Below are 23,066 nucleotides of genomic sequence, written 5' to 3'. Positions count from 1 at the left end.
AAATTAAACATATTAGAGGGGGGGGGAAACATTCAAAATAAAAAGCTTTATATTTACGTGCTAAAATATTTAATTATATTAAATGATTTAATTAATTTGAATTAAAATTCAACCAAAGTGCTTTAATGTAATCCTTTTTAAAATAATTATCAAATTACATATATGCCTACGTTATAAATCAATATATAAATTACGACAGAAAGCGTCTAAATTCATTCACATAAATTCCATAGGCACTATACGACATAATATAAAATATGTTAAGATATATAAGACTTTTATTTTAAGGGGAAACTGTGTGACATCACATCCGGTTACCAGTTGTTGACAAAGCGCTGGCTCACTGTTGTGCGACGGGTTCACAATCAAACTGGTGAGATATTAATCCTGTCGTATTAAATGTCACCGTGATGCGAAGTTAATGTATTGTGTCTTAGATCAATAAGTGGTCGATGTTGATCTGCTGTCATCATCATCTTTCAGAGATTCATTAACATCAATAATAGTTCGCATTAACGTTACCCAGTTGATCAGCCACAGTACATGAAGCTAATTGTTTTGTTTTACAAGTTTTCTAAAATGTTATGTTTACATATGTAAAGGTGGGATTATTATCAAATTAAACACGCACTAATGATTTTGGATAAAGTCAGGTGGTTTTGTTGTTGATAACACGTCAATAGTGTTTTAATGTGGAGATTTTGCATTTTACTTTACATATCATTCCATATTTCTATGAATAAAATGGTGTTTAAATCAGGTGACCAGCCTTAAAACATTAAAAATCTTTTTGTCTGGTAGTGTATATACAGTATATTAGATAAAGTGCAACACAATTAACACTGTTTTCTACGGAGGCGTATTGCATTCACTTGAAGAAAAAAAATCTACTCTGTTTTTCTGAATTAACGAGTTAATTTTTCATGAGAAAAAATTGTTGCTCTGTTTTTCTGAATTAACGAGTTAATTTTTCATGAGAAAAAAAAATTGCTCTGTTTTTCTGAATTAACGAGTTAATTTTTCATGAGAAAAAATCTACTCTGTTTTTCTGAATTAACGAGTTAATTTTTCATGAGAAAAAATCTACTCTGCTTTTCTGAATTAATGAGTTAATTTTTCATGAGAAAAAAAAAATTGCTCTGTTTTTCTGAATTAACGAGTTAATTTTTCATGAGAAAAATTTTTTTTGCTTTGTTTTTCTGAATTAATGAGTTAATTTTTCATGAGAAAAAAATTTTTGCTCTGTTTTTCTGAATTAACGAGTTAATTTTTCATGAGAAATTTTTTTTTGCTCTGTTTTTCTGAATTAATGAGTTAATTTTTAATGGAATTTTTTTTTTTTGCTCTGTTTTTCTGAATTAATGAGTTAATTCAGAAAAACAGCAAAAACTTTTTTTCTCAAGAAAAACTAACTCATTAATTCAGAAAAACAGAGCAAAAAACTTTTTTTTCTCATGAAAAATTAACTCATTAATTCAGAAAAACAGAGCAAAAAAAATTCTCATGAAAAATTAACTCATTAATTCAGAAAAACAGAGTAGATTTTTTTTTCTTCAAGTGAATGCAATACGCCTCCGTAGTTTTCTGTCCACGAGACTCAAGTCATAATCTGGAGTCTGGAATGGTAAAGCTCTGCTCCTCCTGAAGCGTTCGAGAGTTAATGGTCTGTTGTGTGTTGAAGGATATGGAGGGTTCAGCATGGCATCTCTCCCTGAAACTGCGGGACAAACCCAAGGCCATGTTCCAGTTCCCGGAGTCCGAGCCTGGAGACGTCCATCCCGGAGGATACCAGGTGTCGACGCTCAAACAACTGATCTCAGCGCAGTTATCGGACGCGCTGCCCGAGCCTGAGCTCATCGGTCAGAACATTACACACTTCCTTTCATTCGCTGTCAATCTACATTCACACACTTCAGCCATTAATGGTCAGGCCGATGGTTCGGTCAACTGAAAGCCCTTAAACGGCTCGATCGGTCTGAATGAAGTTTCAGTCAGAGATCATAATCCCATCAGGAAGACGCTTGTAAACTCCTGAATCCGAATATTTTCTCAGTTGCATTCAAAAACACTGGCAGTGCCTTGATGCTTATGTTTATTTATGTTTCATGTTTTATGAACTGGTCAGTGGATGCGATTGAATGTCAAGGTTATTATTATTATCGATAACTTAAACTATTCAAAACATGTTTATGAATTAATGCTGGGCAACGATATATGTGTGTGTACTGTCTATAATTATTTTGTATATATAAATACAGACATATATATTTAAGAAATATTTGCATGATCATATTCATATCAATAACAAATTTTTCTTAAATATATACATGCATGTTTGTGTATTTATGCAAAATAATCATACACAGTATAAACACATATATTATGTAAATAGAAATTTCTATTTTGAATATGATTAATCTTTGCCCAGTACTAATATTAATTTAAATAAAGCTGAAATAAAATCTTCTTTTTTTTTTTTTTTTTACAAAAAAATAGAAATGTTGCCTTGAAATAAATGTTGAAGCACTAACATTATTAACTGTTATTAAAAATAATAGATTAAACCTAAATAGTAATGTTAAAAAAAATCTATATTAAAATGACAATTTTTTACCAAAATAAAAATAGAAAAGATAAACTCAGAATATTAATGGACTGTGCCACTGGTTCCCTTGAGATTTTCCTTTGGGTTACTATGAGGACTTTGGTAATCATAACATGATGATGCTTGGACGTTTTGCTCTATTATGAATATTAATGAATATGTGAATGTTATTCGGGTCTGTATAAACGTAACGAGTATTGTGCGTTCCTGCTGCTGTTTTGCAGACTTTGTGCACTGTGGCTGTGTGCTCAAGGACGATCTCACGCTAGACTCCTACGGGATCAAGTCTGGATCCACACTACACATCATCAAGAAGACGTGGCCGGAGCCGGAGGTCAAGCCTGGTGCGTGAGGATCTGACCTCGAGGGAGGGATTACGGGATCTGTGAGGTTCATCAGTGCTGATGTTTCTCGTGTTCCTCCTCACACAGAGCCGGTGAACAGATCTGCTGCGGCTCGAGAGTTCAGGATGCTTCAGGCCGGGCTGATCTCCAACTCTGCGTACAGAGAAGCGGTCGGTACACAATACAACACTTCGGCTTTGAGTTCAAGGGATAGTTCACTCATTGTTACTCACCCTCAAGCCATCCTACGTGTATATGACATTCTTCTTTCAGACGAATACAATCAAAATTAAAAAATGTACTGGCTCTTACAAGCTTTACAACGGCAGTGAATGGCTGTTTTCTGTTTTGAAGTCCATAAAAGTGCATCTATCTATCATAAAAGTGCAACTATCCATCATAAAAGTGCATCTATCCATCATAAAAGTGCATCTATCCATCATAAAAGTACATCTATCCATCATAAAAGTGCGTCTATCCATCATAAAAGTACACCTATCATCATAAAAGTGCATCTATCATCATAAAAGTACATCTATCCATCATAAAAGTGCGTCTATCCATCATAAAAGTGCATCTATCCATCATAAAAGTGCGTCTATCCATCATAAAAGTGCGTCTATCCATCATAAAAGTGCGTCTATCCATCATAAAAGTGCGTCTATCCATCATAAAAGTGCGTCTATCCATCATAAAAGTGCATCTATCCATCATAAAAGTGCATCTATCCATCATAAAAGTGCATCTGTCCATCATAAAAGTGCATCTGTCCATCATAAAAGTGCATCTGTCCATCATAAAAGTGCATCTATCCATCATAAAAGAGCATCTGTTCATCATAAAAGTGCATCTATCCATCATAAAAGCACATCTATCCATCATAAAAGCACATCTATCCATCATAAAAGCACATCTATCCATCATAAAAGTGCATCTGTCCATCATAAAAGTGAATCCATCCATCATAAAAGCACATCTATCCATCATAAAAGTACATATATCCATCATAAAAGCACATCTATCCATCATAAAAGCACATCTATCCATCATAAAAGTGCATCTGTCCATCATAAAAGTGAATCCATCCATCATAAAAGCACATCTATCCATCATAAAAGTGCATCTATCCATCATAAAAGTGCATCTATCCATCATAAAAGTGAATCTATCCATCATAAAAGTGAATCTATCCATCATAAAAGTGCATCTGTCCATCATAAAAGTGCATCTATCCATCATACAAGTGCATCTATCCATCATAAAAGTGCATCTATTCATCTAATTGATCATTATCTATTGTCTGGTGTGTTTTCAGGTGTATAAGATGCTGGCTAATAAAGAGTCGCTGGAGCAGATTATCGCGGCCTCACCTGGACTCAGCTCAGATCCCGTGGCTTTAGGTTTGTTGGCTTTGAAACGCATTAACGCTCATGGAGGGAGAATCATGCGACTCACATCAGCTCCTTCGTTTTGCAGGTGTGCTCCAGGATAAAGATCTGTTCGTTCAGTTCACAGACCCGAACCTGCTGGACACGTGAGTTTCCTCCACACAAAGGGCTCTGTCATACACTCTATCGTATCGATCATACGCTGGGCAAATGCATTTGTTACAATGCAAGTGTGTTTTGCTAGTTTCATCTCGACAGTTTTCATTTTCACGTCCTGCTCCACGTTGTGCGTTCTTCTGTGGCCCATAGAACCAGGTGTGTGTGCCGTTGCACTGTTGGTGCTGCTATTATGAGGGACTGAAATGGACTGACTTTAGACCAGGTTTTAGTCAATTACGCATTATTTTTATTGTTATTTAAAGAGCGCGTTAGTAATATGAGCCTAGAGGCGGGTCCACAATGCACGCAAACACTCTGCATCTTATGTCATTGCAAAGTCCGTGTTGCTTTCACATTCACGCAAATTGCAGCACAGTCCGGGTTCGTTCTGAACTAAACCGCCAGTGTGAAAGCACCCTAAGAGAATAGAGACGACCCTTCTAGATCTTGCGCCGGGAGCACCGACCATTTTTCCCGTCGTTAAACCAGCAAAAGTGGATTCATATGCGTCTTAAGACCATGAACTTAGATCACTGAAATAGGGCTTTAGGAGTCACACGCTTCAGTGAACATGATTTCACCTGCCTGTGTGTGTGTGTGTGTGTGTGTGTGTGTGTGTGTGTGTGTGTGTGTGTGTGTGTGTGTGTGTGTGTGTGTGTGTGCTCCAGGTTGATCCGCTCTCACCCGGCATTGGTGAACGCCATCGTCCTGGTCCTGCACTCGGTGACCAGCAGCATCTCCAGTCAGTCCGGCTCGTCTCGCAACACATCGGCCAGTTCCTACAGCGAAATGCCAGGTGAACTTCAGCTTATAGATTAAATGATGATGTTCACTGCGTCTGATGATGTTCACTGCGTCTGATGATGTTCACTGCGTCTGATGATGTTCACTGCGTCTGATGATGTTCACTGCGTCTGATGATGTTCACTGCGTCTGGCGATGTTCACTGCGTCTGGCGATGTGATGATGTTCACTGCGTCTGGCGATGTTCACTGCGTCTGGCGATGTTCACTGCGTCTGGCGATGTGATGATGTTCACTGCGTCTGGCGATGTTCACTGCGTCTGGCGATGTTCACCGCGTCTGATGATGTTCACTGCGTCTGGCGATGTTCACTGCGTCTGGCGATGTTCACCGCGTCTGGCGATGTTCACCGCGTCTGATGATGTTCACTGCGTCTGGCGATGTTCACTGCGTCTGGCGATGTTCACCGCGTCTGGCGATGTTCACCGCGTCTGATGATGTTCACTCCGTCTGATGATGTTCACTGCGTCGGATGATGTTCACTGCGTCTGATGATGTTCACTGCGTCTGATGATGTTCACTGCGTCTGATGATGTTCACTGCGTCTGATGATGTTCACTCCGTCTGATGATGTTCACTGCGTCTGATGATGTTCACTGCGTCTGATGATGTTCACTGCGTCTGGCGATGTTCACTGCATCTGATGATGTTCACTCTGTCTGATGATGTTCACCGCGTCTGATGATGTTCACTGCGTCTGATGATGTTCACTGCGTCTGATGATGTTCACTCCGTCTGATGATGTTCACTGCGTCTGATGATGTTCACTGCGTCTGGCGATGTTCACTGCATCTGATGATGTTCACTCTGTCTGATGATGTTCACTGCGTCTGATGATGTTCACCGCGTCTGATGATGTTCACTCCGTCTGATGATGTTCACTGCGTCTGATGATGTTCACTGCGTCTGATGATGTTCACTGCGTCTGATGATGTTCACTGCATCTGATGATGTTCACTCTGTCTGATGATGTTCACCGCGTCTGATGATGTTCACCGCGTCTGATGATGTTCACTCCGTCTGATGATGTTCACTGCGTCTGATGATGTTCACTGCATCTGATGATGTTCACTGCATCTGATGATGTTCACTCTGTCTGATGATGTTCACTGCGTCTGATGATGTTCACTGCGTCTGATGATGTTCACCGCGTCTGATGATGTTCACTCCGTCTGATGATGTTTACTGCGTCTGATGATGTTCACTGCGTCTGGCGATGTTCACCGCGTCTGATGATGTTCACTGCGTCTGATGATGTTCACTGCGTCTGATGATGTTCACTGCGTCTGATGATGTTCACTGCGTCTGATGATGTTCACTCCGTCTGATGATGTTCACTGCGTCTGATGATGTTCACTGCGTCTGATGATGTTCACTGCGTCTGGCGATGTTCACTGCATCTGATGATGTTCACTCTGTCTGATGATGTTCACCGCGTCTGATGATGTTCACTGCGTCTGATGATGTTCACTGCGTCTGATGATGTTCACTCCGTCTGATGATGTTCACTGCGTCTGATGATGTTCACTGCGTCTGGCGATGTTCACTGCATCTGATGATGTTCACTCTGTCTGATGATGTTCACTGCGTCTGATGATGTTCACCGCGTCTGATGATGTTCACTCCGTCTGATGATGTTCACTGCGTCTGATGATGTTCACTGCGTCTGATGATGTTCACTGCGTCTGATGATGTTCACTGCATCTGATGATGTTCACTCTGTCTGATGATGTTCACTGCGTCTGATGATGTTCACCGCGTCTGATGATGTTCACTCCGTCTGATGATGTTCACTGCGTCTGATGATGTTCACTGCATCTGATGATGTTCACTGCATCTGATGATGTTCACTCTGTCTGATGATGTTCACTGCGTCTGATGATGTTCACTGCGTCTGATGATGTTCACCGCGTCTGATGATGTTCACTCCGTCTGATGATGTTTACTGCGTCTGATGATGTTCACTGCGTCTGGCGATGTTCACCGCGTCTGATGATGTTCACCGCGTCTGATGATGTTATGGTCTGCTCATTGTTCTTCATGTTTTGTGTGTGTGACAGGAGGTTTTCTGTTCGAGGGCATGTCAGACGATGATGAGGATTTCCAGCCTGTACGTTTTGTCCCCCTCTACAGTCACATTGTATAAAATCGTATATTATTTTATTTATCATAGTCATGATTTTTTTTATTGTTAGTACAGTTATATTAAGGAGAATGAAATATTTTACCATAGTAAGGCCACTTGTATTACTAGTAAAATTATAGTAAGGAGAATTTGAAGTATAATTACGGTAATATTTTGCTAATGAGGATTTTTTTTTAATCAGTATTGTAATATTTAAGTAAGGGAATTTTATTATATTAATATAGTTAAAATATTTTTTATTACAGTTTAGTAAGATTGATTTGAAATATTACAGTAATATTATAGTATGGTTATTTTTATTACTAGTAAAATTATTGATTTTTTATTAGTGATAATTTAGTAAGGAGAATTTATATTATTATAATTACACTAATTTTATTAGAAGGATAATTTGTAGTATTATTACAGTAATATTTTGGTAATGGGGATTTCTTATTAGTATAGTAATATATTTAATTAAGGGGATTTTCTTATATTAAGATAGTTCAAATGTTTTTGTTTTTTTTTTTAAATGCATACTATGGTCATTCTTTTTTATTATTAGGTCTGTAGTAAGTAGAATTTTAAATAATATTAGTAATATAATAAAGATAATATTATTATAGTAATATAATAGAAAGAGGAATTTTAATTTAATTAGTATTATAGCGATAGACATTTTTTTATGATTGGTGTATTTTGATGTACAGTATATTGTATAATAATAGTGCGAATAAATCTGTGCATGTTGTTTAAAGCATGGAAACCGAACCAGACATCAGAGACCGTTTGCAGCATCGAGACCGACGACTCTGGGTCCCAGTGGAGCAACCGGGCCTCGTCCCATCACTCAGAGCGAGCTAGCATCAGCCCTAGCTTTAGCCAGCACCCCCGAGGCCAGCACTCCGGTCAGACACAGACACACTCTCACACTCACTCACTCACACACACACACACACACACTAATGCTCTCTCTCCTCTGTGCTGCAGGACGTGTCCTCTGGCGCTCCGGTCAGCAACAGTCTCCTCACTCAGGCTCTTCAACAAGCCCTACAGGCGTCTGGCGTGAGCTCGCTCCAGGTGACGGCAGAACAACACACTCCTGGGGACGCATTTCACTATATAGAAAAATACACACAGTCAAATCAACATTTCTCACATTATCACAGTTCATTTGCTATAAAATAAGCTAATGTTATCTATAATTACTTAGAAATTTGTGTGTGTGTGTGTGCTGCAGGGCCGCTGGCAGACACAGATGCAGCAGCTCAGGGATATGGGCATCCAGGACGAGAGTCTGGCCCTGCGAGCGCTAACGGCCACGAACGGGGACCTGCAGTCGGCACTCGAGATCATCTTCTCCGGGGGACTGTAACCGGCCCAGTTTTTCTTGTTCTTTTTTTATTACTTTTCACTTAAATAATAATAAAAAAAAGTTGTATCAAATTGTGATTTGAGTTTAAGTGAGACTGCATGAGTGAATGAGTGTTTGAGTAGGCCTGTCTGGTGACGGCAGTATATGTCCACTAGGTGGCGCTGTGAGACAATTTAAGGGAATTCAGTGTGAAAAATGACACTCCTCCAAAAGTGCAGACACATAAATCTGAACTACCAACTTAGTATCAATATTGATTTTGGATCATTAAAATTAATATAATATAATACTTGTATTCATAAACAAAAACGTATTGCTGCAAAATCTTAATATGTTGCCCAGTGTAAAGCCACAAATAATAAAGACAGAAATTACGTTTTTATACAGTTATATCAATTTAGGAAAAAGAAAAAAATAAACAATGCATTTATATGAAAATAAATTGAAATGAAACCAGTTCAACAAATAAAAGCGGTATCCACCCAGATGGTCTATAAAGAAAGACTTAATCAATAGAAAGAAAAATTACAAATTAAATCTTGTAGTTGAGTGATTCTTTCAGTAATTAATGGAATCACTACAAAAAGTCGCATAGTCAATTTTCAGGATGAAGTCCAAATAAATAAAAAAAAACCTTCAAGTGCTCTTCCAGTAGTTCAAGGAAATCCACAAAAAATCTAGATAGCCCACAGAGTCACAGTCTTGTACTTACAGTATTTGATAATCCACATGGTAATGCAGTGAGATCAATCCATTTGATGTCCATTTCAGTTGAGCCTTAGCAACACATGTGGATTCAACAGTCTCAAAATATAAAAGAACGTATAAGAGTCCATCTACAAAAAGAAAAGATATCTATAATATAATATATAAATCAAAACTTACATGATTGAACTGTAAAGAAAGTTTCTCAATCAGGACTCCAATGTGTGTTGGATAAAACCACACTTCCCTCTTCCAAACAAACTGACTTCTTCTACACCACTACCCTTTAAAATACAAGAGCTTCTAACGCTCATGCGCCCCCTAGTGGTGAGTATGATACCAAAGTAACAGCTAATACTGTTACATAGTAATGGTGTGAGGATGTTTTCTTGGCACACTTTAGGCCCCTTAGTGCCAATTGGGCATGGTTTAAACGCCACGGCCTACCTGAGCATTGTTTCTGACCATGTCCATCCCTTTATGGCCACCATGTCCCCATCCTCTGATGGCTACTTCCAGCAGGATAATGCACCATGTCACAAAGCTGAACTCTGGCCCGTCTGGCGACTTCCACTTACGACCGGAAACACGACAGCGCAGTTGCTATGGAGACCGCTTTCATGACATCACACGTCTCGACACACCAGATTCTTCGACATTGTTTGGAATAATGTTCCCATAGGCTATCTCGAATCGAATACACATCTGCGGCGTCAACGAAATCAACATCTGACAGGCTGGATAGTTAATACATGACATCAAAATAGTTTTTTGTAAAAAAAAAATAAATAAATAAAATAATAAAGTAATAATTTCAATGTAAACCAGCTGTTTTCTATGTGAATATAGTAAAGTGTAATTCATTTATGGATTCTGGGATGAAATGCTAGATAGAGCTTGATTGACACAAGAACATCCCGACCTCCAAACACACACACACACACACGGAGCCACAAGTATACACTCGTGTCTGGCTCTGTCTACTAGTGAATGAAGTTTAATGACGGGTCACTGGTGACTGTTGTGCTGAATCCAGCCGTACAGGCTTGACTAGAACAAACACACACACACACAACCGGTAATGGAGGAAAACATCTTTCACAACACAAATATCATGTTTCCATATCTCACGGGACATGTCCTTTACTCTTCGTCACGTCATTCATGTCACACACACACACACGAGGAGTAAATCACTGAAATGTCATCTTCACCCTTTAATTAAGTGTAAGTTCCTCTTGATTGTATGGTTGAGGATGGAGATAAACCAGCTTGTCCTCCCACACACACACACACACACACACACACACACACACACACACACACTTCACCTCACGATCCTGTCCGTTCTCATGCAATTATGAGAAAAAAGTCAGAATTAAAAGTCTCAATTACTTTTGTAAATGTCTTATATGTCAGATCCGTTTATGAAGCTGATGTACAATGCAGCTAGAAGCTAACGTTAACGTTTTCTAATGTTAGTCTAATGTTACGTTACAGATTTTAAAGATAATGTTCAAATGCGTTGTTGACTTAACTTAGAATCTACTGCATAACTTAATCCAGAGCAGACACTTACCTCAGTTGAGATGTGGTTTGGGAAAGGGTAAACACACACACACACACACCGTAGCCCAGCCACTCGGGAACCTAGTGTCAGAGCTGCATGTATCCCATACACACCGCTTGACCATTTTAAACTTAAAATAACAAGAAAAACAAATGAAAACTGACTAACTGCAATACATTTCAATGGATGTGGAAGCAGACAATGTCCGAGTGCCGAAGTGATGACGTCACTTTGTAGGACGACTCGGAAGCTAGCGGCGCATGGGTTCCCTCGGTCGAAACGCAATGCATTTTCCCCATAGACTTTTGGAAAATCGCAAAAAAATAAGATTCAACAAAGAGTTGTGACCCTTACACGTTTTGTCTAGCAAGATAATCTTTACAAGTTAATCCAAAATTTAGACATTTTGAAGCCTATATAAAGATTTTTAAAAAAACACAATCAGACACAATAAAGTTGAAAAAAAAACACAAGCAGGTTATAACTGTGTGTTCTGTGTCATAGATCAAAACGTGAAAATATTTAGAGGTTTTATTCACCACAGACCTTATTTCAGGCCATTTAGCAAAAACCCATTCAAAAATCCCATAGGCTTTAGAGCGAGGGAACCGTAATGCTAAAATGCTAACTCACTTCCGCGTTTTGGCCTACAGAGTGACGTCATAACTTCGGCATTCTAATAGCTGCGCACTGTGATTGGCTCATCACGCTTGAGGGCGTGGCTTAGCCATAGGTCAACTGACAACTGAAAACAGTCACATATAATCCTAAACATTCTGATATTGAAAAGACATAATGAAGGTCAAGTGTTTGTTCAAAAAAATAACAAAAGAAAGAAAGAATAGTGTTGTGTGTGTGTGTGTGTGTGTCCCGTGACACGAGCATTACCTGACAGGAATGAACACCTGGTTTAGACACATAAACTTTATTTGTCAGAATCTCAAAGTCCCCAAACAATACATTTATAAATACATCTGGAGGAGAGGAACTGTACAGAAGACAATCATCACACAGGAGCCTGTGTACCCCCCCCACACACACACACACACATTCTCTCTCAAACTCTCTCTCACACACACACACACACACACCTCCACAGGGACGGAGTGAAGTGTAAATGACTCTGACTGACTGCATTAACACTCTCTCTCTCTCTCTCTCTCTCTCTCTCTCTCTCTTCCTTCCGTCTTTCACGATCTCCTGATGTTTTATTCCATAACTCTTCCTCAACTGTCAATCATAACCGATCTCTTCTGATCCCATATAATGAACAGAATGTTACTTTAAAATCGAATGTTCACCGAATATTCAGAAAGTTTAAATGAAGCAGCCTCAAATATGATCACATCTAATCCACACGTTAAAATAATCGGTCTTAATGAACAGAAAAAGATTCGTTCTCAGAAAACTGCTTTTCTGATTCATTTCAATCGAGTCGTTTGGTGTCGTTTGGTCTTAATTCCTTCATCTGGTGAGATCGGCCTGTGGTGTTATTGTGGAGTCTCTGAAGATCGTGTGAAGACTCCGCCCTCTTCTGGACGGAGGCGGAGCTAACTCTCATTTGCATTTAAAGGGACACACACAAAACGATGTGTTTTGCTCACAACCTTAAAGGGATCAATTTTACTAGCATTTTGAGGAGGAATTTCACACACACATTCTGGGGACACCATAGATTTATATTACAACTAGGCCGAAATACGTCACCTTTAAAATAAACACCACTGGTTGATTTCATGTTGATGATAAACATGTGTGAGGCGTAGATGTCCAGACACTATAATCAGAAATATCATCCAATCTTCTGGGTCATGCACACATCTTTTCACTCTTTCACACACACGTTCATCTTCTCTCCAAGTGTGTCAGTGTAATGACTCTCTCCACACACACACACACACACACACACACACACACTGATGCTTCTTCAGCTCCTGGGAAAAGAGACGAGCCGCTGTCGAGGGTTTGTGTGAATCGTTACAGAACGACGATTAACAATGGGACGTTATCAAGACGTTCGGGTTCATATTTGCACTGATCCGGGGTCAGTGTCATGGAGAATCGCGTCCGGGAATAAATGCTGAAATGTAAAGCTCGGATTTTCATGCAGATTTACATCGTTGAAATCTTTCAGACAAACATTTAAATGCTGCTGTCGTTTACACATCTCTCTCTTCTTCTTGTGTTTCATCTTGATTTTTTGGGGCTTTTAGTCCAATAGCTTTGAGGTCATGTCATTCGGGGTCGGTACGATTTTGTTTTTGTTTTTTGAACGACAAATAAATAAATGCTGCTCAATTTTTTATTTATCAAAAAATATATATAATAATCATAAATGTTTCTTGATCCTCATATTAGAGTGATTTCTGAAGGATCATGTGACACTGAAGACTGGAGTAATGATGATGAACATTCAGAGGAATAAATCACACTTTACTGTATATTCACATATAAACAGATGATTTACACTGGAATAATGTTTCAAATTTTTAATCAAACAAAAGCAGCCTTGCTGAACAGAAGAGACTCTTTCAGAAACATTAAAAATCGTACCGACCCCAAACACTGTCTATGTTAGAGACAAAATTCACTGTAGCAGATGCAAGATTGAGGACTTAATAATGACATTAAAGGAGTAGTTCACTTTTGAAAAAAACTTTTGCTGATAATTTACTCACCCCCATGTCATCCAAGATGTCCATGTCTTTCTTTCTTCAGTCGAAAAGAAATTAAGGTTTTTGATTTTGGTTTTTGGTTCTCCATATAATGGACTTCAATGGGAACCAAACGGTTCAAGGTCCAAAAGACAGTTTCAGTGCAAACTGTTCAAAGGCCTTAAAACGATTCCAGACGATGAATGCGATTCCAGTCTTATCAAGCGAAACGAGCGGTCATTTAAAAAATAAAAGTTTTAAAATAAAGTTTAAGTTTTATATAAGCTAATTATATTAATTATATTAATATAATATATTTATACTCTCCTGTTTGAACTCATTTATCAAAATGAACAAATCTTTTTCCGAGTCATTTGGTTCATTCAACGAACGAAATGAACAAATTGACTCGGAAAAAGATTTGTTCATTTTGATGAACGAGTTCGAACAGGAGAGTCACGAACGCGCATCACAGAACAGAGCAAGGCGACCATTTGAGCTTATAAAACTTAAACTTTGTTATTTATTTATTAAATGAGCGATCGTTTCGCTTGATAAGACCCTTATTCATCATCTGGAATCATTTAAAGCCCTTTGAACAGTTTGCACTGAAACTCTCATTTGGATCATGAACCGTTTGGACCCCATTGAAGTCCATTATATGGAGAAAATCCTGGAATGTTTTCATCAAAAACCTTAATTTCTTTTTGACTGAAGAAAGAAAGACATTATAATTATAGAAGTAAATTATCAGAGTAAATTAGCAGCAAACGTTTTTTTAAAAGTGAACTACTCCTTTAATAATGACATTAATGTGAGTCAATGATGACAATTCTCATTTTCAGGGGTGAACCGTCCCTTTAAGGACAGAAATATCACCAAAAGTGTCAGAGAGGAAAAGATAAAGAAAACGAAAACACAATAAGAGTCAAGCTCAAGGAATGAATATAAAGCTTTCCATCCGTACCACTATCGCTCCGAGTATCGTGGATTAACAGAGAGACCGAGAGGAAAACAGCAACAAGAATGAGAAACCAGAGGTCACAGGAAAGGTCAAGGCAGACCTGCCATCTGATTGGCTGAAGAGCTCTAAACGGTTTCCATGGCAAACAGTCTTCCAATCAGAGTATCAGTTTATATGCGCATCACACACACACACACACATCAGCAATAGTATTATTTTTTTTCTCCATAATAAATTACAGCCACAAAACATTCATTGAGAGCAGAAGGTCGGCGTGACATTCTCAATTGTTTTCTTTTTTTAAACCATGCATGTACAGTATAAGGCATTAAAGCAACGACACTTTCCATATCAACGACCAAGCAAAGAAGAAAGCAAAAGGCAAAATCTGGTGGAGATTTGAGACGGCAGAACGGGACGAGTCCGACCGATCGACCTCCGCGACGCCGCTGTACCGTATCGATCGGCGGACGGACCAATGAAATTGATTTTCTGAGGTAGACAATACAGGCATATTTCATTCTCATCCTAAACTCTGCTTCAGTATAAAGTGACTCTTTTTGAATCTTTACGTTTTCATGCTTCAGAAACTCTCTCTCACACACACACACACACACACACACCTACTGCAGGCAGTAAATCAAATGTACTACTTTATATCTGCATAGCGGCCCGGTCCAAGTACACTTAAATGGCACCATCCATCTCCTGTCCTCCAGAGTCCTGTTATTCCCGATCCGCGGCCTGATGAACCCGTTCCTCTCGAAACGCTCGCTCTATTCCAGTCATATCTGGACATGTTCAACGCTTGACCCGACCGAGACAACACTACCGTCACAGAGAGTCTAGGCGAGGAAAAGCAGGATTCAGTGTGTGTGTTCACGTCCAGATCCACGCTTTGAATTATGGGTGGCACTTCCATTCAAAAAGCCTGAGGTTTCCGAACCAATAAAGCCGATCCGTCCATCAATTTTACAGTTTTTATTTTCAGAAATCATGAGAATAACGCAACTTGATTAACCCTTGTGCTGCATTAGATTTTTAACACCGTTGAGTGCATTAAGGACCAAAAATGGCCACATATTAAACATTGCCTAAAATATTATATATTATTATTATTTTCCACTTTTACCAAGTTAAATCTTTTAACCAGCATCAGTCCTCATCATAACTACCAAAAATGTATTCAATTTCAGGATTTTAACCCTTTAATTACCAGTTTTGTTGGCGAAACCATCGATTTGTATAAGAGGAAAAAACACAAAAATTCAATTATTTTCAATAAACTAAATGCAAAGAGAAAACTTTAGATTTGGATTATCACAGTCCCACTTTGCAAAAAATCCCACTTAGCGCGTTAGAGACCAAAAATGGCCACCTATTAAACATTGCCTATTGCCTAAAATAAGGTGCATTTCCACCCATAGGGAATAAATATGTAGTGACGTCATCTGGTGGAATACACTATATAATGCAAATATAATGCTTTTGCTTCAAAATGAAAGGATGTTTGTGCAAAAATCATGTTTCATGTATTACTGACAGCCTCAGATTTAAACAACCTTTTAATGGGTTTCAATGGGCCATTTTTGGTCTTTATGGTGCTGAGTGTTACTATTTGATCTACACAGTGTGTGTTATACATATTTTGCAAAATGGGATCACATTTTTTACATGTATCCAAAAAGTCACAATTTTGCCAAATTTCATACCATTTGCATTAAAACAGCCAAAATGGTCAAAGAAATTAAACTGCAAAAGACCAAAAATGTCCCTAATGCAGCATAAGGGTTAAATCATGATTATTTTCCATGTTCCCTTTGCATTCTGCTGTAAAAGTATGACATCATACACTCCACATGTGTCTGTTCTCCCGATATCCCGCTAAAATAATCAAATAATCTCGTTTGTTTTCACAGGAAAATCTTTTAGCATTTTTTTTTGGGCCATTTAATGTATATTTTGTAAAAAAAAAAAGAAAAAAAGGGCTTTTATGTACAGTATATTACATAAAATTAAATTTGATGTATATTATATATAAATACAAATAACACGAATTGGGTTTATTCGTGGTCTGTTGAAAAAGTACCTTATTGATGCTTTTACACTTACATTTTTTGCGAGCAGAATAATGTCAACCCAGTTTTTAAAAAGTGTATTATTGCGAGTGTTTCACTGATTGTTTAGAAGTAACACCCATAATTCACGCAGGACTTAATCATAACGATAAACATCCAGCGGTTGATTATGACGTTTCTGTACAGAGGAGATGCCGACGGTAAAGTGTGTGTGCAGGTCTAAGACTAAAGATCCACGAATGTGAGCAAAAGGAGAGGACACAGGTCTGGATCCCGCGAAGGCGCTGAGAGTGTTTTCTTCCGTACGAAACTTTGCCTTCGGGATGTCAGTCGCGCTTTAGTTCACCGACGGTCTCGCGAACACTGACCGCAGATCCGCTAGAGAGTCCGGATGGCCACGGGGTACAGCAGAGACATGTGTTCGGCTCCTTTGATGGGAAGTTTCCGGCTGGAGTAGAAGTGGATGATCTCGGGAACGCTGTCGAACACACAGCTGTTCTGACCCAACACGTACTTGTTGTCTTTGGTCCGGGACAGCTTCATGTGCATGAACCCTTGACTGCTCCTGTGAGACAGAAACACACCTCATTTATTTATTTATTTATTTTTTTTTTTATAATTTTATTAAGGAATCAATATAAAAAAAATGTGTACAAGTAAACAAACATAACAGTAAGAGAAAACAAACAAACAAATCAACATACCAACAAACAAAATAATAATACAAGAGGAGAAAAGTGAGCGAAAGTATACAAAAATACAAACAAAATCGACAGATGGCAATACAGATGCATCTATATCTCTCTTACCTACATGTATAGACCCATACACACACATACCTGCATGTATATATACACACATACCCATATATCCATACATACATATACATAGACATACATTCATACATATACATACATACATGCATCCACATACACAAATACATACCTACATATACACACACAAACCCTCATACACATGCAAAAAAAAAAAAAACACACCTCATTTAATATTCAACAATAATATCGATCTCCAGAGAGTGTGTGTTTGTGTGTTATCTCAGAATAAACCCCTTCATAGGATAAAATAAATTTTAAAAATCCTGTATATAACTTATGAATTATTACATTTAATCAAATTAATCGTAATTATATTTTGCATTATTATATATATTGTGAATTGCACTCAACATCCGTGTATCCGACAGCAGTATCTGTAATAATCAGCAACGGAGCGGATGGAGAACTGGAGGAAGTTGGCATTTAGCAGACGCTCTTCGTCTAATGACTCTCGCATCTCATTAACGCCGTCACTGAAGCGACGGCTGCTTAACCTGAACCTGCAGTGTGTGTGTGTGTGTGTGTGTGTGTCGAACCCTTTCCTCATCACTGGGAGAAAGAAGCAGTCCAGTTAAACGAGGCCGGTCCAGACTCACTGATCACCTAATCGCATTTATAAAGCCGGCCGATGAAAAGTGAAAGATAACGTGGCGATGCTAAACGCCTAACCGTGATGTCAGATCCTGCGCGAGTTTCTCCGTCTCGGCGTCAGGCTCCAGCAATGCATTGTGGGATTGGCAAGTGAGATGTAAATGAGCGGCAAGGTCTGACAGTCCAATCAGAGCAATTATCTTTACGGTCATTAAATATAAATCATCTCCTCCTCTCCTCTGATTGGCTGCCTGTCATTACCGACTCTTCATCATCATTAGGAGACATGAGGAAGATTGGGACCGCTGAGAGCACACACACACACACAGGCAGTAAAAGCATCTAAAAGCCCATCGATCCCTCACCGGCCCCGAGGAGACGCCTGGAAAACATTCCTATTCTTTTCCTCTTAAGGATTTGATTTTCTCTTATCATACGAGCGACGGAACAAAGCGAGATCACCACCGTAAACGCTGCCGTTATCACTGCATACCTAATCATTCCTGCGCTTTAATCCAACGATTCATCTCGCTTTATAGATCTGAAAGGTTCACTGCGGCTCATGATACGATTCACGGTCCTGTGTGTGTGTGTGTGTGTGTGGGCTATTGTTAGCGTTCGGCTCATTAACAGCATACGTGTCAGTCGCTGAACCGTGAGATTACACTTTTCAATGGGCTATATGCACGCATAAGTTCCGCATTTGACGTAAGGATGCTCGACCATTTCCGGTTGTGTAGATTAAAGCGGAGGAAAACCGGAGAAAACGGGATTATGGCAGAGTCTTCAATATTTACTGTCCTCCCGTCTTTGAAACGAAACGTACATACGTTTAGATGTAATTTTATATATAGTTATGTTTATTTAATATAATTTTAAAAAGAAGCATAAACACAACGAGGGGTGTCTGTTTTATCTGTTTTTGTGACTAACGTTTCATTAGTATAACCATGGAGTATAAAATTCAATATAAATTCTCGGTATTGCATTGGACTCTATGATCGGCGGAAGTTATCGAGCATCCCTAATGCTTCACCGGAAATAACGCCGTGCATAGAGCCCATTGTTACTGTTTGAAAGCCATCTTTAAAAAGCCTGTTCTGGGTTCAATACAAGTTAGGGACTATTGACATGCAGTCGAAAACCACAAAAAATGATTCAGGCGTCAGCTTAAGAAATAAACGTGTGTGTTTACATTCATGTGCATTCAATTCAAATGGTTTAACCCTCTGGGGTTGTTCGGCCCAAATGGACCCGAAGAATTTAAATAATTTTTTTTTTTTAATCACAGCTTCCTCGGAATGGTCCGAAATTTGGTGACTTTGTTGATATTTGGTATTTGAAGACCCCAAAAAATTGGGGACAGGATGTGAATAGTCTAAGTGGTTGTAAAAAAAATAGTCACACTTGGGGTGTTCGGGTCCAAATGGGAATGGAAAAATGTGAATGGGAAATTGGCAAAAATGTGAAAATACTGAGGTTTTTTTTGTGCGTACAATCTACAAATCAGCCACAATCTTGAAAAAAAGCACACAACAGTGAAGGGGTGAATCTATAAAACATCAAGAGTGCAAAACAGACACATCCACACACACACAAACACACTTTTATACACAAACACACCAAAAAATTCAGATTATACATGTGTTTTGCATTTTTAAAATGCTCAGTTTGTCCACCCATCCATCTCATTTCAAAAAAAGCTTTTATGAGGCCTAGGCTTGACTCTAAAATGAAATACAGCTTTAAAAAATTATTATTGCATTAATACTAATTATATATATATATATATATATATATATATATATATATATATATTTATTTATTTTTTTTTAAATTTTCTCAAAACATCAAAAAAGAAAAGAAAAAATATTATTAAAAAAAAACAAGTAAAAAAAAAAGTCATGAGATTTTTTTTTTTTTTTTTAAATAAGAATCCCGCCCTTTGGACCCGAACACCCCGAGTTAACAGCAGAAATGTGTAACTTGTAGCCTATATTGTATTTTAGAAAATATCTCAGACAATACTGTACATATATATAAACTCACCTCAGTTCAATTTCTAATCAATGCAATTATCTAATCAACCAATCACATGGCAGTGTCTTCAATGCATTTAGGGGTGTGGTCCTGGTCAAGACAATCTCCTGAACTCCAAACTGAACGTCAGAATGGGAAAGAAAGAGTATTTAAGCAATGGTTGTTGGTGTCTGAGTATTTCACAATCTGCTCAGTTACTGGGATTTTCACACACAACCATTTCTAGGGTTTACAAAGAATGGAGTGAGAAGGGAAAAACATCCAGTATGGGTCAGTCCTGTGGAAGAAAATGCCTTGATGATGCGAGAGGTCAGAGGAGAATGGGCCGACTGATTCAAGCTGATAGAAGAGACACTTTGACTGAAATAACCACTCGTTACAACCGAGGTATGCAGACAACACACACAACCTTGAGGCGGATGGAGACCCCACCGGGTACCACTCATCTCCACTACAAATACGAAAAAGAGGCGGCAATTTGCAAGAGCTCACCAAAACTGGACAGTTGAAGACTGGAGAAATGTTGCCTGGTCTGATGAGTCTCGATTTCTGTTGAGTCAGAATTTGGCGTAAACAGAATGAGAACATGGATCATCATGCCTTGTTCCCACTGTGCAGGCTGGTGGTGGTGGTGTAATGGTGTGGGGATGTTTTCTTGGCACACTTTAGGCCCCTTAGTGCCAATTGGGCATCATTTAAATGCCACGGCCTACCTGAGTATTGTTTCTGACCATGTCCATCCCTTTATGGCCACCATGTCCCCATCCTCTGATGGCTACTTCCAGCAGGATAATGCACCATGTCACAAAGCTGGAATCATTTTGGTTTCTTGAACGTGTCAATGAGTTGACTGTAGTAAAATGGCCGCCACAGTCACCAGATCTCAACCCAATAGAGCATCTTTGGGATGTGGTGGAAAGGGAGCTTCATCCCACAAATCTCCATCAACTGCAAGATGCTATCCTATCAATATGGGCCAACATTTCTAAAGAATGCTTTGTTGAATCAATGCCACGTAGAATGAAGGCAGTTCTGAAGACCAAAGGGGGTCAAACACATTATTAGTATAATCCTTTAGGTAAGTGTATATATATTTCACCGGGAACATTTCTTTGAAATACAGCCTTCATTAACATAGAGAGCGAAAGCTGCGCTGTTAATTAAACCGGAGCAGATTGGTGTGATATGAAGGAAGTCTGTGATGACCTGCTGGTGTTTTACTGTACCTGAGATGAGCAGAAACTGCAGATGAGAGCTGGGTTTTATAATGTGTGTTTAAATTACAGGCCCAAAGAGTGCATTTCGTTCTCCATTCCCTCTCCGGCTCGCGGTCCTGGTGAAGATGCACATTAGCGCACCGCTAATTCATAAACTTTCACTCTCCCTCCGTTCAGAGGAGATTTATATCTCTCCCTTCGGCCGTTTTCTGCCCGTCTCCGTCCATAAAGCCGGTCACCGCTAGAGCCTCTTTACCTTTTAAGATCTTTATGAGACTGGATTCATATCACTTATGCTGGGAGCCACAAATATGATTAGACAATCGCTCTGAGCTGCACACCTAGACAGCATTTTAAAGTGCTTTTATTATGCTAAAGGGTTCTACTTGTTTTAAAGGTCTCCTCCAACAGGTTCACATGCATTCAAGGTCAAACACACACTAATATTCAGCTCTTTCCTCTCAGTGTCTGAAACGCTTCCATCGAGGATTCAGGCTCTCTAAGCTCCGCCTCTCTGCTGTGATTGGTCAGAGAGCAAACGCTCATTATCATATCGGTCTCTCCGCTCTTGATCACAGTGATACGAACAGTGACGATGGCGTGTGTTTTACCGTATCGATCTCAGAAAACAACACGAGCCGAACTCTTCCAGTCTCAGAGACACTACAGTGTTAGAGGGCGGAGCTAAGAGACGCTGCTCAGCCAATCAGGACCACAGGCTGGCATTATGCAAATGAGGTACAAACCTACAGCATCAAGTGCGATTGAATTACCGACGACTCGTTTCAGTTCAGAAGACAAAAACTCAATTTATCTGAACTTCTGAAAAATGGCAGAGCTTTTACATTCACTAACAGACATGAAAGATAATATCTGATAAAGCATAATAGATGCACTTTAAAGCATCATCAAGGCTAGAACTATTAGAAGATCAACAAATAAAGCAAATGTTTAATAAAAGCATCAGAGGTGGTTTCCTCATAAACTAGTTGAGATCCTCATCAGCATTGCAGGAGCGTTTGAGATTGTGCATTAATATTTCATCAGACGCAGACACGGATCGTTTGCATGTACGAGTCTCTCCGGACTGACTGTGTGTGTGCAGTCTCGGGTTTCTACATGCTGTCAGGTCTGGTTCAGCACAACACCAGTGATGGAATCATCTCACACACACACACACATGAGAAATAAACCTCTCAGCTCTCTCTTCTTCTGTATTTATACCTGCTCCTCAACACACGACCCAGTGTGAGCCCGTGATTTACTGGCGGATAAAGAAACGCTCTTCTGACCAGGTCAGTCGGACCTCAGTCCAGCTTACGGCGCCGTTACAGTGGCTTCATCCCGGCTGGACTGGACTTTTTGTCTTAAAGGGATACTTCCATAGACATATACACTAGACCTCACCTTGGGGCTCTAAGCATGCGTCAAAACCGCCGCCATCTTGGAACAGGCGTCTTGTCATAGGAAGTAGCTAGGTAACGCTGCTATCTCTGCCTTTACATCGAATTCATTGATGGTGGCGGACTTTTGTACAGCGTATGATGTTCACGGATGAAATCTGAACTAGGAAGAATGTTTAAAAAAAAAAAAAAAAAAATTTCTTTCTGGA

The 23,066-nt window shown here is 39.1% G+C and overlaps 2 protein-coding genes across 5 annotated transcripts in view; one reads left to right on the top strand and one right to left on the bottom strand.

Moving 5' to 3' along the window:
• The first annotated feature begins 281 nt into the window (after positions 1–281).
• On the top strand, positions 282–8,870 carry ubl7b (ubiquitin-like 7b (bone marrow stromal cell-derived)). Its single transcript, XM_089135249.1, has 11 exons — positions 282–373; positions 1,682–1,859; positions 2,830–2,949; positions 3,037–3,119; positions 4,265–4,349; positions 4,426–4,483; positions 5,165–5,292; positions 7,360–7,409; positions 8,183–8,332; positions 8,415–8,504; positions 8,665–8,870. Exons 2-11 carry the CDS (start codon positions 1,685–1,687, stop codon positions 8,797–8,799), a joined length of 1,074 nt encoding a protein of 357 aa, XP_088991375.1. The 5' UTR covers positions 282–373; positions 1,682–1,684; the 3' UTR covers positions 8,800–8,870.
• A 3,113-nt stretch (positions 8,871–11,983) lies between these two features.
• shf (Src homology 2 domain containing F) overlaps positions 11,984–23,066 on the bottom strand; it is a 100,718-nt gene continuing 89,635 nt past the window's right edge. For all 4 annotated transcript variants that reach the window (XM_089135248.1, XM_039647494.2, XM_039647493.2 and 1 more), the window contains one exon: positions 11,984–17,335. In XM_089135248.1, coding sequence (XP_088991374.1) covers positions 17,149–17,335 — 187 coding nt within the window. In that variant the 3' untranslated portion in view covers positions 11,984–17,148. The remainder of the gene's footprint in view (positions 17,336–23,066) is intronic.

The sequence above is a fragment of the Pimephales promelas genome, chromosome 10 (assembly GCF_988280905.1).
Source record: "Pimephales promelas chromosome 10, fPimPro1.hap1.1, whole genome shotgun sequence".
Lineage (NCBI taxonomy): Eukaryota > Metazoa > Chordata > Actinopteri > Cypriniformes > Leuciscidae > Pimephales > Pimephales promelas.
Note: the sequence above shows the minus strand (reverse complement) of the source record. Positions and strands in the feature narration are given on the sequence as shown.